Source organism: Manihot esculenta, chromosome 15 (genome assembly GCF_001659605.2).
Source record: "Manihot esculenta cultivar AM560-2 chromosome 15, M.esculenta_v8, whole genome shotgun sequence".
NCBI classification, from domain to species: Eukaryota; Viridiplantae; Streptophyta; class Magnoliopsida; order Malpighiales; family Euphorbiaceae; genus Manihot; species Manihot esculenta.
In genome coordinates, this window is record NC_035175.2 from 11,118,134 (window position 1) to 11,140,897 (window position 22,764).

General features: G+C 32.3%; 3 protein-coding genes and 1 non-coding gene across 5 annotated transcripts; all 4 read left to right on the forward strand.

Annotated features, from left to right (window-relative positions):
* The first annotated feature begins 262 nt into the window (after nucleotides 1-262).
* LOC110602006 (54S ribosomal protein L24, mitochondrial) lies at nucleotides 263-1,893 on the forward strand. Its single transcript, XM_021739435.1, has 4 exons — nucleotides 263-373; nucleotides 492-548; nucleotides 730-788; nucleotides 1,455-1,893. The coding sequence occupies exons 1-4, from the start codon at nucleotides 263-265 to the stop codon at nucleotides 1,891-1,893; spliced, it is 666 nt and encodes a 221-aa protein (XP_021595127.1).
* A 1,499-nt stretch (nucleotides 1,894-3,392) lies between these two features.
* On the forward strand, nucleotides 3,393-8,180 carry LOC110601786 (protein OBERON 3). Its single transcript, XM_021739097.2, has 2 exons — nucleotides 3,393-5,602; nucleotides 7,453-8,180. Exons 1-2 carry the CDS (start codon nucleotides 3,787-3,789, stop codon nucleotides 8,040-8,042), a joined length of 2,406 nt encoding a protein of 801 aa, XP_021594789.1. The 5' UTR covers nucleotides 3,393-3,786; the 3' UTR covers nucleotides 8,043-8,180.
* Nucleotides 8,181-17,970: 9,790 nt separating this feature from the next.
* On the forward strand, nucleotides 17,971-20,394 carry LOC110602257 (probable xyloglucan endotransglucosylase/hydrolase protein 27). Of its 2 annotated transcripts, none has more exons than XM_021739732.2 (4): nucleotides 17,971-18,387; nucleotides 18,503-18,583; nucleotides 19,041-19,249; nucleotides 19,644-20,394. In XM_021739732.2, the coding sequence occupies exons 1-4, from the start codon at nucleotides 18,376-18,378 to the stop codon at nucleotides 20,143-20,145; spliced, it is 804 nt and encodes a 267-aa protein (XP_021595424.1). In that variant the 5' UTR covers nucleotides 17,971-18,375; the 3' UTR covers nucleotides 20,146-20,394. The 2 variants fall into 2 exon arrangements, with proteins under 2 accessions (XP_021595424.1, XP_021595423.1); XM_021739731.2 differs by having other exon boundaries at nucleotides 17,972-18,387; nucleotides 18,483-18,583.
* A 1,866-nt stretch (nucleotides 20,395-22,260) lies between these two features.
* On the forward strand, nucleotides 22,261-22,332 carry TRNAM-CAU. The gene has a single exon. It is a non-coding gene; the product is annotated as a tRNA-Met (tRNA).
* Nucleotides 22,333-22,764: the final 432 nt, after the last annotated feature.

The window sequence follows — 22,764 nt, forward strand, 5'->3', positions numbered from 1 at the left end:
GCAGGTCATGTGTGTGTGTGTGTGTGTTTCTCTTGCAAGTATCCCCTATATCATGAACTAATCCTGGAACGAAAGAATTTTTAGCTAATTATTGTATTGGTCCGTCTAGTGAACTTCAGCTGCTTTAGGTTCAAAGCGTTTTTGTACAACTATTCTTCTTCATTTGGCTGCTTCATTTTGCTTATTAGATCCAAAAGAAAAAAAGAGGAAAAGCAATAGCCAAGTGTAATCCCGAATCTAGAGCGATCAAGAAAGGGTTGAAATGGCTATTAGAGGGAAGGAATTGATGAAGCAAGTACTGAATAAGGTAGGAGAGAACAATATGACACCTGCAATGAAGGAATCTCTCGAGAAATCCACACCTGATAGCAAGGTTTTGCCGGCCGCCACATCCAATTTGTTAATCGCATTAGTGAAGATGGTGGTAACAAGTTCGTTTTCTCTTTCCCTCTATGCTCGGTATTGCTTGTATATATTCACTGGTTCTTTAGGGAAATTGGGAGTTCATGTCTTTGGTGTTTGGAAAATATCTTGGCTTTTGTTTACTGGTGAATGACCTGCGGATCTCTGACCAAAAAAAAAAAAAAACAGAATGACCTGCGGATGAATTGAGGAGGCTGCACATGATTAATTATGTTGATTGCCAAGCATGTTACTTTGTGTATGCTCATTTATTTTCTTGCCTTTGAATTAAATATCATATGATGTTAGTGTTGCACTGATGGATAGAATTTTGGAGTTGTAACAAGAAAGGCTGAGAGTTCTTCTAAGGTTCTCGTTGATCCTTGGTTGAGTATAGTAGGATACTGCAATGGAGATTATGGATTCAAGAAAACTTTTGAATGATGATGAGTTATTCCCATATTCCTACCATCACTTGCTTAGGGTTAGGAGCAAGACTGCTGCTTGCATATGAGCAAACAGATCACTATAACCAATGAACTCTATGACAAGGTTATTGACAGAAAAGGTGGTGGTGTTGAAATGCTTAGCTTGAGTACGATAAACTTACTGTAATTTCTAATAGTCCTTTTGCAACCAAGGTGCTTGATGAGATGACTTGTCACTTTCTTTGAGGTGTTAGTTTAGTTCCCTTGCATGTGGTTGCTTTCAGAGTTTCTGGTTTGATATTTGGGCAAGATAAGTAATAGTTAAATGTCAAATTACCATTCCAAGTCTCAGCTATTGGTGAGTTACTTGTGAGTAATGCTGTACTGCTGTTGATTGTCATGTGATACAGATGTATTATGTAAAGCTACGCGTATAAATAGTGGGTTTAGAATATGCTGTTTGGTATTTACTTTGATTGATTCTAGCCTGAGTTACATGAATAGATTTATTGCTTCTTGTGTTTTCATATTTCAAAGTTTGGTTATCTGCTATAAATTTAGATTAAAAAATAGAGTATTATAACGCTGAAGTGCATTTCGTGTGTTGGTGAATGGTGATGATAGGAGTAGGAGTACTTGGAAGCCAAATGTCCAGGAGAAGAGGCTCTTTAGTTATATCTTAGACCGCTACATTAGAGTCAAATTCACCCCATATGCCCTTCGTTGCATAAGCAAGGCAGGAGGGATTGACGAGTACCTACTGAAAACTCCTTACAAGAAAATGGAAACAGAACTGGGTCTTGTCTGGAAATCCAAGATTGAAAAGATGTATGAAGAACTTGGGAAGGTGGAGGTTGCCTTCTTTTCACCTGAAGGTGAAGCCAAGTTTGAGCAGAGTTTCAAAGATTTAAAATTATCAGAGAGGGAGGCTAGAAGGCAATTCAGACAACAGATGTACGCTGGGCTGGCCGAACAGAAGAAAGCTGAGGAAGGAAGAAGCTATATTAGTTTTGTCTTAGCAAGCTCTGATGATTATCCTGATAAGCTAGTGGCTAACTTTTGATTTTTAACTACTGTCAAATTTTTGCCTAGTTTGAAGGTCCAGACTTTTAATCCCAACAACAGTTTTCAGACTTTTAATCCAAAAATTTCTTTGAAATAATCAAAAAAGTTATCTCCTCATTTATTTCATTTTATCATTATACACATCCTTAAATATCATTACTGTCCTAACATTAATTCACAGGATTAAATATATTATAAATTATTGTCGTCTTGTTTTAAATATTCTAGAAAAATTTTCGTTTTCCTTAACAATTTCCGCAGGAGAAATAAGCTTTTGATAAATCATTGAACGAAACCAAAAAGCAAGAGAGAGACGAAAAAAAAAGAAAAGAAAAGAAAACTTTTTGATTAAATGGAACATCAAGGGCATTCTAGTACTAAAAACTTGTACGCAGAAAGCCAACTACTTTAGATTAAAGCAGCAACACGACCTTCGTGCTTATAAATAGGTAAATTCGGTTTAAAATTGAATTAATTAAATAAATAAATAATAAAATTAAGTATTATTTATATTTTAAAAATAAATGAAAATTAATCCTATTATTTTTGTAAAATTATTTTTCTAAACAAAGATTATCCTCCTTCTAATCAATTAATATATAGGCATTATGTGTACGATTTTGTTGCATGACGGCCTGACCAAGCCCACCGTTATGTTAAAAAAGAAGGAGAAAAAAAAAAAGTCCACACTTATGGCCGGCCTCCATAGTCGAAATAGGAGAAGGGTTTTATAATTATAATTCTCAATGGTGTTCAACGATTAAACTATATTTAAAATTTGAAAGAACAATGATGATAATAATAATAATAAGATGGTGGGGTTGATAGGAATGTTTGGTGCAGAGAGGAGACATGAATCTTCAATCTTGGAAGTGAAATTGGCCAAAAACGCTGAACGCGGTTGCTTTCCATTAGAAGATTCAATGGCTTTGTAATGTCAGACTGCTAAGTCTTCACTCACATTATCATTTTTCATTTTTCTTGAAAATAATTTAACATAAAACAATATCATATTTCATTAAATAAATAAAATTTAAATTAGGTATAATGTTTTTTATGATAAAAATAATTATTACATCTATCATGTAAAATAAATTAATAATTTCATGTAAATTTTAATAATAAAAACCCAAGAGCGAATGGGAAGAAATGGATAAGAATATTCTAAGTCAATGTCTTAAAACATAATTTTTATGGGTAGAGTTGTATGAAATTTGACCATCACTTTGGAAAAATTATATCATGCAAGTCATTTAAAAAAATTATTTAATTTATAAATTATTTGAAATTAAATTTAATAAAAAATTAAATTATTTAAACTCATTTATTAAAAAAATTAAATTTCACCTTATAAATATTCGAATCAAATTCAAAATAATTAAAACTTTAAGTTTCGCTTTGAATTCAAAAAAACCTTTAACAAATTAAAATTAAATTTTTTAAAATTCGACTGGATTCAACTACATTCGATTCATTTATAGACTCCGCCACCTTGAAAACATCAAAACAAAGACGAGTGACGAGTCCACCTGGACTATCATACGGCTTCGCTTGCTTTCTTACTCTTTGGAGAGAAGAAAAAGAGAGTAGCTTTGGGCTGAGGAGTAACGGTGAAACCAGTGGCTTATCAGCAACAAACAAGAAAAAGTTATCGCCATTTTTGTTATTCGTGTGAATGCTTTGAAATTCCAGCCGTTGTCCACGAAGAGAGAGAGAGAGGAGAGGTTTCTGTAGTTGCACTTAAGAATGGAGAATCAACCCACATGAATTGAAGCGAAAAACACCCCCAGATTCTCTTAGATTTTCCATTTTGCCCTTTCAATTCCCTCTCTTTTCCTTTTCTTTTTCTTCTCTCTCCTGGCAAGTAAAGTCTCTCTTTTGGAAGACGGCCATGTTTGGAGAGAGAGATCATCATCTCTCCAACGGTGAGGCAGAGAGCTCGCATAACCAACAAAACCCAGAAGAGAAAATAGGTTTATCTCACAAGGGGATTGATTTTCTTAAGGAGTCGAAGATGGGTCTTGACGGGTTTGCCTCAAAGCCTCAAGAGCTTACTCTTAGCTACCTTTGTGAAAATCCCAAACTGGGTTTTGCTCAAAAGGGCAAAGAAGTGATTTTAACTGAGAATTCAAATCAAGATGAGAAATGGGTAGAGAGAGATTTCATGAATTTGAGAGAAACCAAGTGCAATTCTTCTTCAAAAAGGGAGTTTCACGAAGAAGAAGATATTGAGAGGGAGAATTCCTCCAGAGGAAAGAAACCAAAGCTGGAAAGCACTTTAAACCTTTCTCTAGCTTTGCCTGATGTGTCTCTCTCTCTCACGGCTTCAAATGCATTCCAAAATGCTGAGCCTGTGATTAAGCCAAAGCCTAGCAGGAGCATGCAGTCCTTAGGTGCCGCACCATCTAACAACACACAGACAACTTGTTCTAATGATTTCACTGCTGCTTCACTTTCTTACTCTTATTCTCACCCATTTTCACACAATCCTAGTTGCTCCTTGACCCGTAATTCAACTGAGAATTATGATTATTCTGTAGGCAGAGATGATCAGATTTGGTGTGGAGGGGAAGGGACTAATGGATCGGTTCATAGCCGGTTTAGACCTATTGGAGATGGGCTTGTTGCTTTGAACAATAACAATCACGGCGGCGGTGGTAATGGAGGAGTTTCCATAATTCAGGGTCATCGTTTAAAAGATTCGTGTAATAATAGTCTCTATAAAACTACTAGTTCTGACAACCTTCCATTTTTTCCATCTGAATTGCCGGCTAGGCCACGTTTGGAAGCTTATTCAGGTGATTCGAGGAGAAGGAATTCGGAGAATATGAGAGGTGGAGACGGTGTAGATGGAGGAGGGAAGGCAAGAAAGCTCTCTAGACCGGAGAAAATTCTTCATGAAACCGTGTCGGAGTCTATTCCTGTTATGGCTCAGATAATTCAGGAGCTGTCGGAAGAAACATTAGAATCTACTAAGGAGTACTTGGAGAATCTTATTGCGATGCCTGAAAAGAAAGAAGAATTAGCAGGTCTTCAAAATCGGCTTGAGAGAAGATCCGACCTTTCTAATGAGGCTCTCTTGAAGTGTCAAAAGGACCAGTTAGAGATTCTGGTTGCAGTGAGAATGGGGCTGGGAAGTTTTATATCTGGGAAAGTTAGGCTTCCTGCAAGTGAATTGGTGGAAATTTTCTTGTATATGAGATGTAGGAATATGAATTGCAAGAGCATATTGCCTGTTGATGATTGTGACTGTAAATTTTGCAGTGCAAGCAAGGGATTTTGCAGCTCTTGCATGTGTCCAGTCTGTATGAATTTTGACTGCGCTAATAATACTTGCAGTTGGGTGGGGTGTGACGTATGCTCCCATTGGTGTCATGCAGCCTGTGGTATTCAAAGAAATTTCATTAGACCAGGTCCTAGCTTGAAGGGGCCAAAGGGAACTACAGAGATGCAATTTCACTGCATTGGGTGTAATCATGCTTCAGAAATGTTTGGCTTTGTCAAGGATGTGTTTATGTGCTGTGCAAAGGATTGGGGTCTAGAGACCCTAATAAAAGAACTCGACTGTGTTAGGAAGATTTTCAAGGGAAGTGATGATTTTAAAGGCAAGGAGTTGCATATTAAGGCTGAGGAGTTGCTCTCCAAGCTGGAGAACAGGATTCTATCTCCTTCAGATGCCTGTAACATTATCATCCAGTTCTTCAACCGTGAGTCCCCTAACTTTGAATATATGCTTTTTATTCTGTTTCTTGTTGCTTGAACTGTGTTGGTGATTGATTTTATCCTTATCTGTAGAAATAAGATTTTTCTTTTGGTTGTAATTCTGACTTTTGATATCTGAAGTTAAGAGTTATGTGAATTATGTACCTACTTGATTTTTTCTGTTGCTACTTTTCTTTTGGACAGAGCTCTCTAAGTTAAATTTGTTGATTTCTTTTGGTCGAATCCACTAAATTGAAAACGCATGGGAAATAAAGCTCTATTTGCTTGGGTATCATTGAAAAACTGATGTTTTTAGTGGGTGAATTGCTGGAATCAAAATGAGGGAATGAAGAACATAATGCCTATAAATGATATCAATACAATTTGAGACCAACCTATCGAAGAAACTTAAATGCTTTGTTGTAAATACGAGGTATGGTATTAAAAGGCAATCAAAGAATTTGGAAGTTAGGCAGTGTTAAATTTACCAGGGTACTCCTTTTTAACTTTTATATAGCACTGCTGAAAGAGAATCGAAAGCATTTGCATGACATGACTGACATGAACTTGGAATGGAAACTCTGATGCAACCGAAAGCCTGAAGTAATGGAACATTTTTCAAATGCCAGCTTGATGAATTAAACCCCAACGTTCCTTGTCCCGTCTCTCCATGCATAGTTGGAGATTCTGTCAGTCTGTCCTGGCTTATTCAGACATTAGATCAGGCCAGACTAGGTTGCAAGATAATGAAACGTGTAATTAACCGGAATGATCGGTTAGACTAAATTTAAGAAGTTGTCTCCATCTGTTTGACCAATTAAATCTTCTTAGTTTTCAGTGGATCTCGGTCTAGGTAATTGAAAAACCAGGAGTAGGATATTTTCATAATAAGTGTGAATTTGGCATGCTAGAAAACAATATGGAGGAAACAACTATAGGGTTATAATATGAGTGCATGAATAAATGGTCCAGCTTTGGCAACCTAGACAACCATATGGAGGACACAACTGTAAGGTTTTAGTACGGATGCATGAATAAATGCTCCAGCTTTGGTAACCCAGACAATCCTGTTAGGTTTACCAGTAGAAATATTTGGTTTGAATTGTGATTGGATTTCGTATGATGCCCTTTCCTATTTTGTTGGGACATGTCCAGTGCTCACTGGTTATTGCATCCCTGTTTAGATCCCAAGAATATTTTCTAATTGGAGATAAAGAATGTATCTATTTTAAAGAAAGCTTACTGTAGTTGTGGTATTGCACAAGGAAAATGCTCAAGGTGAGCACAACCTGAATTTTCTGATTTAAGCATAGATTGCTTGGCTTGGACCACAAGTGGAGGAAGGCCTCCTACAGAAAATAGAAATAGAGCTACATACAGGAGTGTAAACTGTAAAGAGAATCAACAATGCTGAATTTATTCCTTCTTTTATCAGTTTGGCTATTTTGGGACAATTCAGTTCACGTCCTTCCTAGGGCTCAAATATGGAAGAAAACCTTTAGTGTTTCTTTCACAGTATTGATTAAAAATAGCTCAGCAGCTGACGTTTCTTTTCGATCAGTTCTTTCCTCTCAGGAGATCATAAAGTAATGTGTGTTTTGTCTGATAAGCAACTGTTCTGATAACCCACATTTGGATATTTGATCAGAGTGGAACTGATGTCTGATAACATTGTCTGTTGACTACCATCCTGATGAATCTAGTAATTGCCTGCTGATGGCCATACATGCTCTACATCTTGTGCTGGGTCTTTTATAATTTTCATGTCAGTTTGTTTATTTTAAAATTTTAAATATTGTGTATCAACATCTAATTCTCTCCTTTTTTTTTTTTCATTTTTCTTTGAAATTTTTAGATGCAGATGGTATTTCTGATTTTCCTGCATCTGCTGTATCTGCAAAAGAATTGATGCCAACTGAAGCTAGTCTTAGAAAAGATGATGCACCTATACCACCATCTACTTCTCTGCCTCCAAAATATGCCTTGTACAATACAAACTCTTCAAGTGGTCGGCGTGTGTCTCTATCAAACGATATCCACCAAAATGATCTCAGGGCTGCACTCCTTGGTGACATAAAAATGAATGATGAGTTCCAGTTTGGTAATTTATCCAAGAAAGATGGTCTTGAAAGCTTAGAAAGCATTGTACGGATTAAAGAAGCAGAAGCCAGAATGTTCCAGAGCAAGGCAGATGAAGCACGGAGAGAGGCAGAAGGCTACCGGCAGATGATTCGAGCAAAGTCTGAGAAGTTGGAAGAAGAGTATGCAGAGAAGCTCGCCAAACTGTGTTTGCAGGAGACTGAGGAAAGGCGAAGAAAAAAATTAGAAGAACTGAAGGTTTTAGAAAGTTCACATTGCGATTACTACAATATGAAGCTAAGAATGCAAACTGAGATTGCTGGTTTGCTGGAGAGAATGGAGACCACAAAGCAGCAATGGGTGTAATTTAAGCCTATTTTTTCCCTTTCCTTTTCTTTTCTTTTGTTTCTGTTGAAATTAACTTGCAGTTTGTAATTTGTTTACATCTTCACCAACCATTGACTTAATCTCGTTTCTCCAAATGCAAAATTCAAGCTTTTGGAAGTTCATGGCTTTATTGGAAAGAGCAAAAAATAAACAGCAAAATTTTGTTTGTTTGTTTTTAAACTTTTATTCTTTTTTCCCCAATCTTTTTGGATTTCATAGGACCTCAAATATGACCAAATAAAGAAAAAACAAGGTGCACAAATTGGTAGGTACACTACAGGGTGAAGGCATTAGAAAAAAAGGGCAAACCCTAATTTTGGATATATTCTTCTATTCAATATGGCATATGCTTAATCTTTTTCTGCTACTCATGAGAAGAGAATCAACTTTGAAGATTTTTTGCAAGAAAAAATTGATGGGAGAATAAGTGTGAAATGGTGAGTCAGCAGCAATTTGGTTTTGACTAGAAAATAAATGTATTGGGACCATTAAAAATGCGCTGTGATGTCAAATTGCACTTCCACATTATGACTTGGTGAGCCCACACCACTAGACACCTGAGTTTCATGATATAACTGTTGTCATCCATGTGCGCAATACTGTAATTTCCTTTGATGAGCTTCAAGACAAATTGTTAGCTCATGAGTTGTATCTAAAGCAGATTGATCCATTCTATGCGGTTGCTCCGATTACTGTTAATCATGTTTAAAAGTCGAACTATAGTAAGTCTTCATCCGAACAAGGCTCCTATGGTCGACAATATACTGGTACTACATTTATTCTTGATATTAATCAATCGGATGGATATTTGGATGATAAATCCAAATCTGGTGGGTTCAATCGTAATCAAGGCTCACGGTCAAAAGTTCAATATCGGTTTTGTGAACGATATGACCATATTGTTAGATAATATTTTAAACCTAAGAATTTTTTCGGCCTTTGTTGACTCAATAGCTGCAAGCAAATTGTGTGAGTACACAGCAGAATGGTGATTCTCCATAATTGCTTGATACCGCAGCTTCGCACCATGTGACGAATGATTTGTACAATCTCTCACTTCATGCTCCATATAATGAGAATGATGAATTACAGCTCACGGATGATTCAAGTTTGTCTATTACTCATATTGGTTCTGGTACTTTTCCTTTACTTTCAAGCTTTGTTATCTTTCTAATGTGTTGTTTGTACCAAAAGGCAAAATAAATCTTATATTTGTTTCTCAATTCTGTGATTCTAATCAAGTTTTGATTGAATTTTTTTCTCTTTTTAGATCAATCCACGGGGAGACTCTAGCCAAAGGCCTACTTGACCAATCTTTTTATAAGTTCAGGCCATTTTGAAATTTGGTGTCTTCTGGCTGTCATCATGTTCCTCTTTCGAATGTATCGTGGCATCAACATCTTAGTCATCCCAATTCGAAAAACTTTAATTTTGTTTGATCAAAATTTTCTCTTCCTGTGTCTGTGGTTAAGGAGAGCGTGTGCGATCCTTATCATTGTAATAAAAGCCAAAGGGTCCCATTTAGTGTTTTTTCTTTAATTAGTACTCATCCACGTAAACTTATTTATTCGGATATATAGGGACCTGTTCCAGTTCATTCTGTTGATGGTTTTCGCTATTATATAATATTTGTGGATTATTACACAAAATATATTTGGTTATATCTTTTAAAGGAAAAATATGAGGTTTATGAAATTTTTTCAATATTTCAAAAACGTGTCGAAAATACCTTTAATTCTAAAATAAGAACCATTTATATAGATGGGGTGGTGAGTATGTTACTTTTAAAAATCTGGTATAAATTATTTACAAACCTTACCACACACACTCCAACATAATAGTGCAGTTGAATGTCGTCATTGTTATTTGGTTGAAACTGGTCTTATATTGTTGCAAAAGGTTAATTTATCGTCCTCCTTTTGGACCTTTGCTTTTAAAACGACAGCTTATCTAATCAACCATATGCCTACACTAGTTTTCAATTATGTGTCTCCCTATCAGAAATTGTTTGGTCGATCACCAAATTATCAATCTCTATGTGTGTTTGGATGTTTGTGTTATCCATATTTAAGGTCATACATGCACTCTAAGTTTGATACTAAGTCTATTCCGTGTGTATTTCTTGGTTACTCTTCAAATAAAAGTGCATATATTTGTTATAATATCAGTGAAAATAGGTATATTAAGTCCCGTCATGTTTTATTTTTAGAGAAAACTTTTCCTTTTCCAACTCAACAATCTCTAGAGTCCTTATCTTCATCATATTGGTATAATATTCCATCTTCTTATCTTATTTCAACGACTATTCTGTTTATACCCATAGTAGTTTCGTCTCTCTCTTCTACTGTTACTACAGACTCACAGACCATCGTGTCAACAAATGATCAACTAGCCTCATCTCTTTCGCAGCCCTCATCGAATTCCACTTCTTCTTCTTCTTCTTCAACCGAGACTGTTACTTCTCCACTATCGAATATCGTTCTCTCAACTGTAAATAATCATCCCATGATTACACTTTCAAAAAATAATATTCGAAAATCCAAAATTTTAAATCATGTCTCCAAACACCCATTACCTGAAGTACCAGAACCAACCACGACCAAACAGGCTTTAGCTGTTCTTGAGTGGCGTAATGCTATGTCGGATGAATTTAACGCCTTGCTTGCTCATCATAATCTGGTTGGTTGTAAGTGAATTTACAGGGTTAAAAGAAATGTGGATGGCTCATACAACAATATAAGGCTAGATTGGTAGCTCGTGGATATAATAAAAAACAGGGCTTGATTACAATGATACATTCAGCCCAATAGTGAAATCGGTTACAGTTCGAATAGTGCTAACCTTCACAGTTTCAAATTTTTGGCCATTAATACAACTTGAGTTAACAATGCATTTCTACATGGTCCTTTGCAGGAGGAAGTCTTTATGCAACAACCTCCTATATATAAAGGTCCTTCGAAGCCTTATCATGTGTGTAAGTTACTTAAGGCTCTTTATGGCTTGAAGCATGCGCCTAAAGCATAGTGTCAAGCTCTTTGGTCTTTCACTATACAATATGGATTTCAAGTATCTCAATGTGATCATTCCTTATTTTTTTATCGGAAAGAAAATATCTGTTGTTATTTTCTTGTGTATGTGGATGATCTCATTATAATAGGGAACGATTCATCGTTTGTATCTTGGTTTGTTCAAGCTCTGGAAAACAAGTTTTTGTTGAAAGACCCTCAGCCCCTATTATTGTTTCTTAGTGTGAATGTTCATCAAATGACAAATGGTATATTTCTTTCACAACCTCATTATATCCGAAAGCTTCTAGAAAGAGGTAATATGGACGGGGCTAAAGCAGTGTCTACTCCAATTGTCGTAGATAGCAACTTGAGAAAATTGGTTTCTAGGTCTTCTGCTGTGGATCCTACTGCTTATCAAAAATTAATTGAAGGATTATGGTATCTTAGTCTTACTAGACCGGATATTACTTTTACGTTTAATAAGTTATCGCACTTCTTGCAATATTTGAATCAGTCGCACTGGCTAGCCTTGAAATGGCTGCTCCAATACCTTAAGTCCACTATTGATTTCGCTATTACTATCAGCTATTAACAAAGCTTGTTTTTCATGTCTTTTCGGATGCAAATTGGACGGGAGATCCTTCAGATAGAACTTCAACTACAGGGTTTATTTTGTATTTTGGCAAAATACTGATAAGTTGGAGTTCTAAAAAGCAATGAACAGTTGCTCAGTCCAATACAAAAACTGAATATAGGGCAATTACTTCAACAGCAGCTGAAGTTCAATGGGTTAAGTCCTTGCTAACTGAACTCAGCTATAAAGTACCACCGCCGGTCATCTACTGTGACAATATATCCATGATGTATACCTATTAGAATTTTATTTTTCATTCTAAGATGAAACATCTTAAAGTAGATATTCACTTTGTTCGTTATTTGATTCAACAAGGAGCTCTTCGTGTTTCTCATATTTCGTCCAAAGATCAATTAGTTAATTTATTGATAAAACCATTGACAAAGATGAAGTTTCATATTAACAAGTCCAAGCTTGGTCTCCATGATGAATCATCAATCTTGCAGGGAAGTGTTAGAGATAATGTTGATTTGGTTTTGGAATCACAATCAAAATCAACCACTTGAATTTATCTTCTGTTATAATTCTATTAGCTTTGTGTTAGTTGAAAATTTTGTATATTAGACTTTATTGTATTTATTTATATCACACTCATATCAAAAATAAAACAAGTTTTCATTTTGATTTCTTTATATACAAGCAATGATTCAAATAATCATAATAATAACAATGAAATATTTCATGCAAAATATATAAGAATGGTAATAAGATCTAACAGCCAAGAATAATTGTGATTTAATTATAATAATTTATTTATTTTTTATAAAAATTTCTCTTTTTAATGTGTAAATATAAAATTTTTTTTTCTGGATGTATAATTGAACCCACTAAATTAAATTTTTACTATCTGTCACTTCATGAAAATATATTTTGCTTGTTTTGTACTGATTATGTCATAAATATAAACAAGCCGAAGAGCCACCGCAAGCCAAACAAGCTGAAGTTCTATAAATGCGAGCTATAAACATTCATCACGTTTATCATGTCATGTGTTATAGACAGAATATTTTTCTCCAACTAAATTGGAGACATGAAACTTGAAAATAGTAATGATAATATATAAAGTATTAGCATCAACAAGATCGTAGCAAGTGTACTTAATTCGGGAGCTAATTGTTTGAGCAATTCAGAATCCATTAGTCCAGACAAGATAAATGGGATGTTCAGGTTTAAGATTCATTTCATAAATATAATCTTATATGTTTCGGATTTATGTGTATTATTCGTATTTAATTTTAATTATACATACTATAATATGTATTAGAAAAAATATAATTTTGATCGATTAAATATTAATAAATTAACGGTTGACTGTCAATGACCGATCTAAAAAGCGATCAATAAAAAAAAAAAAATTATCGCTTCGGATGAATCGGGTGACAAACGTATCCAATACCATTGTGAGTACATATATCTCCCCTGAAAAGAAGAAAAGAGATTGATTCCTCAAAAAATTCCTCTTGCTGACTGCCGACATCTCTCAAAAAGATATACTTTATTTCATCACCTTCATTTATTACCCCGCTATAAAACCCCATTCATTTACTTCTCCGAATCAAAGTACATCAAGCAGCAATCCCAACAATTCACATCAAGTAGGAATCCCAACAATTCCAAGGCATAATGGTAATTAGGTCAAGTGTCATGTTTTTATTTTATTATTATAAAAAGTTTACCATGTGATATTAAAAATTAAGTAATTAATTCTTTAATTTTAAAAATATAGTAAAACGTTATTTAGATTTTAAAAAATTTATTAATTAATTTTCTATTACTGTTAATTATTAAATATTTTACTATTTATTTTATATAATATAAAAAAGTTTATTATTTGATTTTCATTTTTATAAAAATATTTACTAATTAATTCTTAATTTTTTAAAATATATTAACATATTTTTGAGATATTAAAAATATACTATTTAATTTTTCTATTAATTTTACTCATTAAATATTTTACTATTTAATTTTTGTAGTTTGAAAAAATTTATTAATTGATATTTTATTTTTATAAAATTGACTATTAATTAACCTTCTTGTATTAACAATATTTAAAAAAATTATAATATTTTACAACTAAATTGATGGAAATTAATTTAATATTTTTTAAAAATTTTAGAAATATTTTAATATATTTTCTATACTATATGGATTAAATATTAATTTTTATTTTTATAATATTTAACGTCTACAACTAATGAAAAAGAAATTAACTAGTAGATTTTTTAAAATCTCAAAAAATATTTTAATATATTTTTATAAATAAATAGACTAACAAATGAATTTTCATATATTATAAAAATTAAATAATAATTTTTTATTATAATATAATATATTTTGTAAAGATATTTTTTTAATGTAAAAATAATTTATTATTTATTTTTATGGTTAACTATTTATATATTTTTTACTTATTTTTATACAAATAATTTTTAAAAAGTTGTTTTTAGAAATAAGAAAAATAAAAAAAATCGTTTCTAATTTTGAAATAAAAAAAAATCTTATACTCCCTATGAAAATAAAATTTTAATTCAATTAATTTTTTTATAATTATTTTATTTAAAATAAAAAATAATTTTTTTAATTAAAATTTTTTAAATTATATATAATTTTATAAAAATTTATTGAAAACTCAGGGGATCAAAATGTGGACATGTGAATAGGGATGGCAACGGATCGGGTATTTTTAGGTATCCGATCCGACCGAATCTTAATAGAATGGATTTAGATAGTTATAATCGGGTTTGGGATGGGTTCGAATTTTAAAAATAATACCCGTTACAAGTTCGGATCGAATTCAGGTTTTATATACAGTTATCCATTATCTAAATCCGTTTATATAAATAATTAATTTAATATAAAAAATATATTTTTTAATAATATTTATAATTTTTTTATATATTTTTATTTAAAAATTTAAATTTAAATATATTTTAGAAATATTAAATTTTTTAAATAAAAATTATTAATGAAAAATATTTTTTATATAAATTATTAATTAAAATATATAAAATTAAACGGGTTCAAATTTTATTCGAATAATAATAATCGAATTTGGGACGGATTTGGATAGATTAAATTAATTTTTAATCGAATTCGGAATGAATTCAAATATTACTAATATAAACCGAATTCAAATTTAGGTAATTTAAATTTTGCGGATACCTTACCCATTTACATCACTAAGGCATATCCATTTATTAGGGTGATAGAGTTTAGCCCACGGCTCACTTCTGAGCGTTGGCCCCCTACACCTACAACGGCCCATATGGGATTGGTTTTACACTATCCTATTTTTATTTTCTATATAAAAAAAATATTCACAGAATTTACATTTTTTATTTTTGTGTTTTTTCTTAACGCTATATTGATTAAAAAAAGTTAATTATTTATCATCATCATTATAAAGGTTTTCATTGCATAGCCATGATTATGATTACAATATTTATAATTATGAGATTAGGATAGGAAATCATGGCACCATGTAGTGGTTGCAGACGAACATTCTTTTTTTCGCTATATATCCCTATTTGGAGACTTAACACATTGCATCATTTTCCCATGCTACGGTTTTCGTGTATGACAAAATTTAGAAGATCTGTAATTAGTTTTTTTTTTTTTAATTACTCTACTTGGGACAATAATTATGATATATAAGGATTTATCCTATACTTTCGGATTGAAAAATTAATTCCCAATTAAATAATAAAAATGTGTGCATATGTCGGGAATAGATTTGTCCTAAATTATGCATTTCACATGTCGGGAATAAATCATATGAAATGGTCCTACCACATAAATACCTTATTTTTACATTATTTCCATATTTATATTTTAAAAATTAAATAAAAGTATTTCCAAATTATTCTAATAATAGTTTATAATTTCAATAAGGAAATGTAATCTGCATAAAAAGGAAGTGTAATTTAAAAAAATAAGTCATTTTTAAGAAAAAAAAAAAAAAGAAAAGAGCAAGTCAAATGGAAGTTGCAGTGTCTATCTATGTTTACTGATAGCCTTGGACTCACGAGTGTTGATTTGACTCCCTTGATATCTGGCTTCTATGTTTTCTTGGCGTCTCCCAACGCTTTCATGCACATTTTTTATTTTTTAATTATTTTTTTGTATTAATATTATTATTTTTAAAATTTCCATAACTATTAGAAACTATTTTTTCACTTATATATATTTGTTTAATTATCATTAAATTAACAAATTATAAATAGAGTTACACAATATTACTGTTAATTAATTTAGTTTATAAATTATGGATATAATGAAAATTGGATGGTGGGGTTAGGGAGTGGCAACAGCTCGCACATGACGTGAAGTGGATAAACCTTACCCATTGGGCATGGATATGACGCGGCATAACCAACCTTACCCCTTATGCCACGTTTTCAACAATCATAAGATTTTATGATTTCTTTTTAAAAATTAAGAAAAATAGGCGCCCATATAATAAATATAATATTAACTTTATTAATATTTAACATAACTATTAGTAAATTAGCTAATTTTTGTCATTCAATTATTTTTAAAATTTAAGTTTGATACAGGTTAAATTGGGTAAAATTAATAAGTTAATAATGGAAAATACTACTTTGGAAAGCCTTGCTCAGGTGGCAATATCAACGGCTGACATTGGTTTCAATTGTTAGGGATATTCAATTTTGTTGCTTTCATTTCGTTGCTCACGTGCATGGTATCCAGCATCAACATCATCCTCAATGAACCTAGGGATCTAACATCAGATCCCATGCACATTCACTGTATGCGTAAACTAGTGTACCTTAAGTTTTACTATCTAACGTGCGCCAAGCAGCGTTGTACACAATGCCGTTGGGTCCTCTTTGAAACTTTCCCATGCAGTGCACATTTACCAATACCAATGGAAAAAAGGGGCAAGTTTTTTTGGCCGAAAATATATTATTCTTTTTAATTTTTTATACCTGCGCGTGAAAGATGGGGCCACGAGGCAGTGAAAAAGGTAACGCCGTTGTCGACGGAGGTTCGCAAGGGAACGCGAGTGAGTCCACCGAAATGAAATCGAGCTTTTTGGTATAACTTTAACGGGACTGACCGCATGATTGACGGCGTTAAATTCTCGACCTGAGACTGACAGTCACAGACTCGTACTCTGATTGCGGGAGGAGACCTGAGTTCCTAATTTCCCTGTCTGAAAAAGAGTTCAATTGGGGTCCAGCAATGGACCAACGGCTAGTTGCCTAGTTGGCGATTTACTTACACGAAGACGCACAGAACGGGATTGTCGCGTCCCCTCTGCAGCGATATAAGAAAAAAATTTTAATTATTTATTTTCATTTTTTACTAGACGCGAAAATAAAATAAATATCTCACAGTAGTGGAGGAGGGTGCACGGTGTACCCTCATAGTGATAACAAAGCTCGAGCGTCGATTGTGGACCGTGAATATTTATCAAGTTACAATAATCTGTTATATTGCCACGTGGCGTACTCTTGTCGAGTACCTAGGCGCCGAAAAATAGACATTGGCCCACGCGATTCTCGTTGAACTGATTAGGGGCGTTTTTCACTTTCCTCGCATTAAATTGTCCAGCTTCTGGGCCGCCTCCTTTTACGAGAACGCCACTAGTGGAAAGTGGGAACCACTTTCTTTCCCCTAATGTACAAATCAGTAGATTTCAAGTTTTTTAGAGGGTATTTTGGGAAAACTATTTTACCTGACCAGGCCGACCAATTTTATTTTAATTTTAATAATTAATTGGATTTGTTATTTTTTACATTAGAGAAAAATTATTAAAGGATAATCTCTTTTGGACCCCAAAGGTATTAATAATTATTATTTTTCCCCTTAATAATTTATCTTTCTTGTATTGTGCTTGACATCTTTACTATTGCCCTCCTCTTAACCTTTTCTTTAAATAAAATGACCATTATTGCGTTATGTATATATATATTTTTTCTTTTGACACTTTATCCCTCTTTGAATGCTTCAAATTTTGAATATATATATAAATTATTTTGTTGAAAAGAAAATATCTTTTTAACTTTTTTTCACCTATTTTAAAATTAATGAAATAGCTGATTCCTAGATTTTTTTTAAATAATAATTTAAAATAATTAATAGAATACATACAAATGCAATTTAACCTAAAATTTTCATATTTTTTATTAAAATAAAAAAAAAGGTTGTAATAACGCGAAGATAATTTGATGAAATTAGCGAAACGATTCAGTAGGAATACATTGAAAACAAAACCTGTCTACATTATTACAACCTCCAATAAAATGACCTCTCTGTTCTCTTTCTTTTTCTCGTTGGCCATTTGGCTTCTCTGTTTCTCTCTCCGTTGCTTAGAGATATTCAACCACGCCCTCATCCTTCTCCTTCCTCCTCACGCTTCTCTCCTTCTTATATATTCACCATTTGCATAAGATACAGAGACTCCTTATATTTCAGTCGAGGCTCAAAGAAAAAGATACAATAAAACACACCATTAACGCATAAATGGAGTTCTCGAATCTGCCTTCTGGCTTTTTCCTTATTTTGTCTCTGTTTGCTGTTCTTGTTTCTGGGTCTCGAAGAACTTTGCCTATCATACCATTTGATGAAGGATACACTCAGCTTTTTGGAGATGATAATCTGGTGATTCATAAAGATGGCAAGAAAGTCCATCTATCACTAGATGAAAGGACAGGTCCTCTGTTTTTTCTTTTTGGGGTTGTATTGATTGTTGTTATTTAAGTTTTGGTTTTTAGCTTTGATTGAAAATTTCTCTGCGACTCTGAACAGGGTCTGGGTTCGTTTCTCAGGACCTGTACTTACATGGCTACTTCAGTGCTTCTATCAAGTTGCCGCCTGATTATACTGCTGGAGTTGTGGTCGCTTTTTATGTGAGTATTCTGATTGATAAACTTGTTTATCCAATAGTTTTATGGTTATGTTTGGAAGTTTAATACTCCGATTGAATCAATCAGGCCCAGTTTGATTTATCTTTAATTTGTCACTCTTATTAAGTTTTCTTTTCTGAGTTTACCAATCAAACCCAGATGGATTTTACTTCAGTTTTGCAGATTTCTTTCCATGCTGTTTATTTTCACCTGATTTTTATTTTTTAGTTATGAGCTTTCTTCAGGATCTTGTGTCAGATTATTCATTTATTTTTAGCTATCAGATAAAACCAACATAAGCCCATAGATTTCTTTTGCCAGTTATCTTTTTAATGCTACTTTTGAACTCCTGCCCTGAAGAACATGATGATAATCAATCTCATCTTTGTTAATTTCTTCTCGTTCTTTCATGCATAAGCTTATTTTCGCTGATAAAATTCCAATATTTGATTGTTATTAGATGTCAAATGGTGATATATTCGAGAATAACCATGATGAGATTGACTTTGAGTTCTTGGGCAACATAAGAGGCAAAGATTGGAGAATACAGACAAATATTTATGGTAATGGTAGCACAAGCATTGGCAGAGAAGAAAGGTATAGCCTCTGGTTTGACCCCTCCGATGATTTCCATCAGTACAGCATTCTCTGGACCAATTCCCAGATCATGTGAGTGAAAACTTACTTCACCATCTTTGATTTTGTATTATTTGTCATAAAGACAGCTATTTAGAGGCTGTACTAACCAGGTTTGTCACTAATGAGTTCTTGATATACAGTATGGCATTTACTGCTTGAAGGCCTTTTGATGTTGATGCATCTGCTGTAGGGTAGATGCGAAGTTTCTCTTTTTGGGAAATTAGTAAAGAAAATTTTCTGTTCTTTTGTATATAATTACATGCCCCTGTTTTATCAAAAACAGTTTTCCTGTTTAAGGTTTAGCTAAGAGTTGGCTAAGCTTTGTTTTGGTTACTGAGAAAGAGTGGCCAAGATTGGAGCTTTGATTACAATATCTTTTCTCAAGCGTAAGAATTTGGATTAATATGTATATTTTGATTGCTAGATTTTATGTGGACAATGTTCCCATTAGAGAGGTGAAGAGAACAGTGTCAATGGGGGGTGATTTTCCTTCGAAGCCAATGTCTCTGTATGCAACAATATGGGATGGGTCTGATTGGGCTACCAATGGAGGCAAATATAGAGTAAACTACAAATATGCACCTTATGTTACAGAATTCAGTGACTTTGTGCTGCATGGATGTGCTGTTGATCCAGTTGAACCGACATCGAAATGCGATATTGCAGAGAGTTCTGAAGCAATCCCCACTGATATCACCCCCTTGCAAAGAATTAAAATGGACAGTTTTAGGACAAAGTATATGACATATTCCTACTGCTATGATCGAGCTCGATACAAGGTTCCTCCATCTGAATGTGTTATTAGTCTCCAAGAAGCTGAACGACTAAAAACATTCGATCCTGTTACATTTGGAGGAGGCCGGCGCCACCATGGGAAACGCCATCGCCGGAGCCGATCAAGCCATGCTGAGGCCATTTCCATTTAAAGAAGATGCAACACTTGCATCATCATTGCATAATGTTGGGTATCAGTTATTTTTTGTGAATAGAGAGAGAGCATAGATTTCTATTGAGGGTGGTATGTGTATAGTTCCATAGCTTTAGTTTTCCAGTTGTTTCTTTTATGCTTTTATAATTGATGTTGTCTCATGATGAGCTTGAGAAATTGAATTTGGTGATTATTTCTGTGTTTTTGAGGCACCATCGTGGTTTCAATAAATAATTTTTTTTTTTTTTTTATATATATTGGTTTTTCACCGATGAATAGCCAGCCGTGTATGGTTTTGTAATTGTTTGGCAAGAATCTAAGCATAGTCAGATTATGTTTTGGAAGTCTAATTTTCTCCCAAATTAGAGAGAATAATGAGAGAATTTTTCTTTTTTGTTTTTTTCAATTGTCACTTCTTTTACAGATAAGAAAGCAACTTTCCTTCCATACTTTTCTAAATCTATTTTCTTCCTCGACAAGCATGATATAATAATAATAATAATAATCAAAAGGAGGCATCATCATCAGCTGCCGAACAAGAGAAAAGTAGTGTCTAACTGAAATCAATATTATTTATGTAGGGTTGCATTTTCAATAAAAAAATAGTTGCATGATCTTCAGCTTGAAATAAATTTTGTTAAAATTTAAAAAATTTAGTTTAATTATTATTTTTTTACTTTATATGTATCTACATTTTACTTTATATGTAAAGCTTAAACTTTACGTTTCATTTATATTTAAAAAAAAAAAAGAAATTGATGAATGAAAAATATGTAGTAAAAAAAGTTGTTTAGTAACAATGTTTAAAAATAAAGGATATTAACAAGATTCACATAGATGTTGAGATAAATAAAATTGTTAAAATTTAGAAAATAACTCTGATATTTTATTTTTATTATAAAAATATTTTTTATTAATTGAGTTTTGAAATTCTTTAAATGTCGATATGCAGACAAAAAAAAATCTTTAAAATATTTTCTACCAAGTAAATGAAATATTAATTATTTTTTTTTTTTAAAAAAAATATAGAGTATGTAGGTGAATATATATTGAATATTGTTTATATTAGGAAAGAATAATATTTGGTTAAAATTAAAATAATTTGTTAAATCGAATTAATTAAAAATTTTGATTATTTTTATATTTTTATCGATTTTGTTTAGTGTCAATTTTTTAAAAAATTAATAATTTTAATTTGATTTGATCAATTAAATTAAACCGAATTGATTATTTATTAATATTATATCATTTTAATAATATAAATATATTAAATTTTAATCGATATTAAAATATTTTGATTAAATTTTAAAATATTAAAAATAAAATATAAAAAATAAAAAAAATATTAAAAAATTTAACTGATGAAATTAAATTAAATTAATTGAATTTAAATTATTTTTCTATTTCAGTTTAATTTATTTTCATAAATATTTAAATTATAATTTTTTTTTATTTATTTAGAGCAAATGATTCGAGCATAAAACAACAAAAAAGGAAAAGGGATTAGAGTGAGAAGTCAAATCTTAAAGCTTTAAACCTAAAATTCACAATTTCAAAAGCAACAATAGAGTTTCAATGATTTTCATGAAATTAATAAATTATGTGCTAACAAATTTTGATTTAGACAAAAGCTAACATCCAATTTGTTTTAATGTGAAATTTTGGAAGAAAGTTGAAAGAAAAAGCTAGATTGAAATTTAGGAGTTGGGATAAATCCAAGAGAAGAAGAAGCATCAAGAATTCCTTTGAGCAACTTTATGAGCCTTCTTCTTTCCAACCCAAACCTTACCCATCAATGATAAGAGCACATTTGGCCTAACACCCAGCTGATTTGTAGTTCTAGGATTGGCTGAGCTATAAAGTTTGATTGATATTTTCATTACATGAATAATAATGCTATGTACAAACTAACACCAGATCATTAAGGTGCAACCACCAGAGTTTTCTTGTCTTTTTCCAAAAATTAAATGTAGGTTATGTTCAAACCTGACCTCAGGCATGATCTAAGTATTTTCAATAATATAGACAAATGGACGGATAGAGACACCATGAAAGACCTGAGCTGCAAAAATGATCTTAAATTTAATTAATTTTTGGCATAATTGTTAACAACATCAGAGTGGCGCAGCGGAAGCGTGGTGGGCCCATAACCCACAGGTCCCAGGATCGAAACCTGGCTCTGATAAAGAGTGGCTTCCGATTCTTTTATTTTTTACGCATTGTTTAATCACCAACTGCAGTAACCCACGTGGCTCCTTTAACGAACGTTTAGTTTTCTTTTAAAAGGAGAATTTACAATTCAATCCCTATAATATGAAAAATTTTACTAATTAATTTCTTAATTTTAAAAAATATATTAAAATATTTTTAATATTTAAAAAAATATACTAATCAATTTTTTATTAATTAAAATTTAATTAAAATATTTTAGTATTTTATTTTTATTAATAAATTCAAACTGAATTGCAACAATGAGATTAGTCTTAGAATTTTATTTGAGTTTTATCTCGTAGAAACTCTTTTTCGTATCTTTATTCGGAAGACTTTAATAATTTATATTCGAGAAATGAAAAAAAATGAATATTTTTATCAAATTATCTTATACAGAAATTTAGAA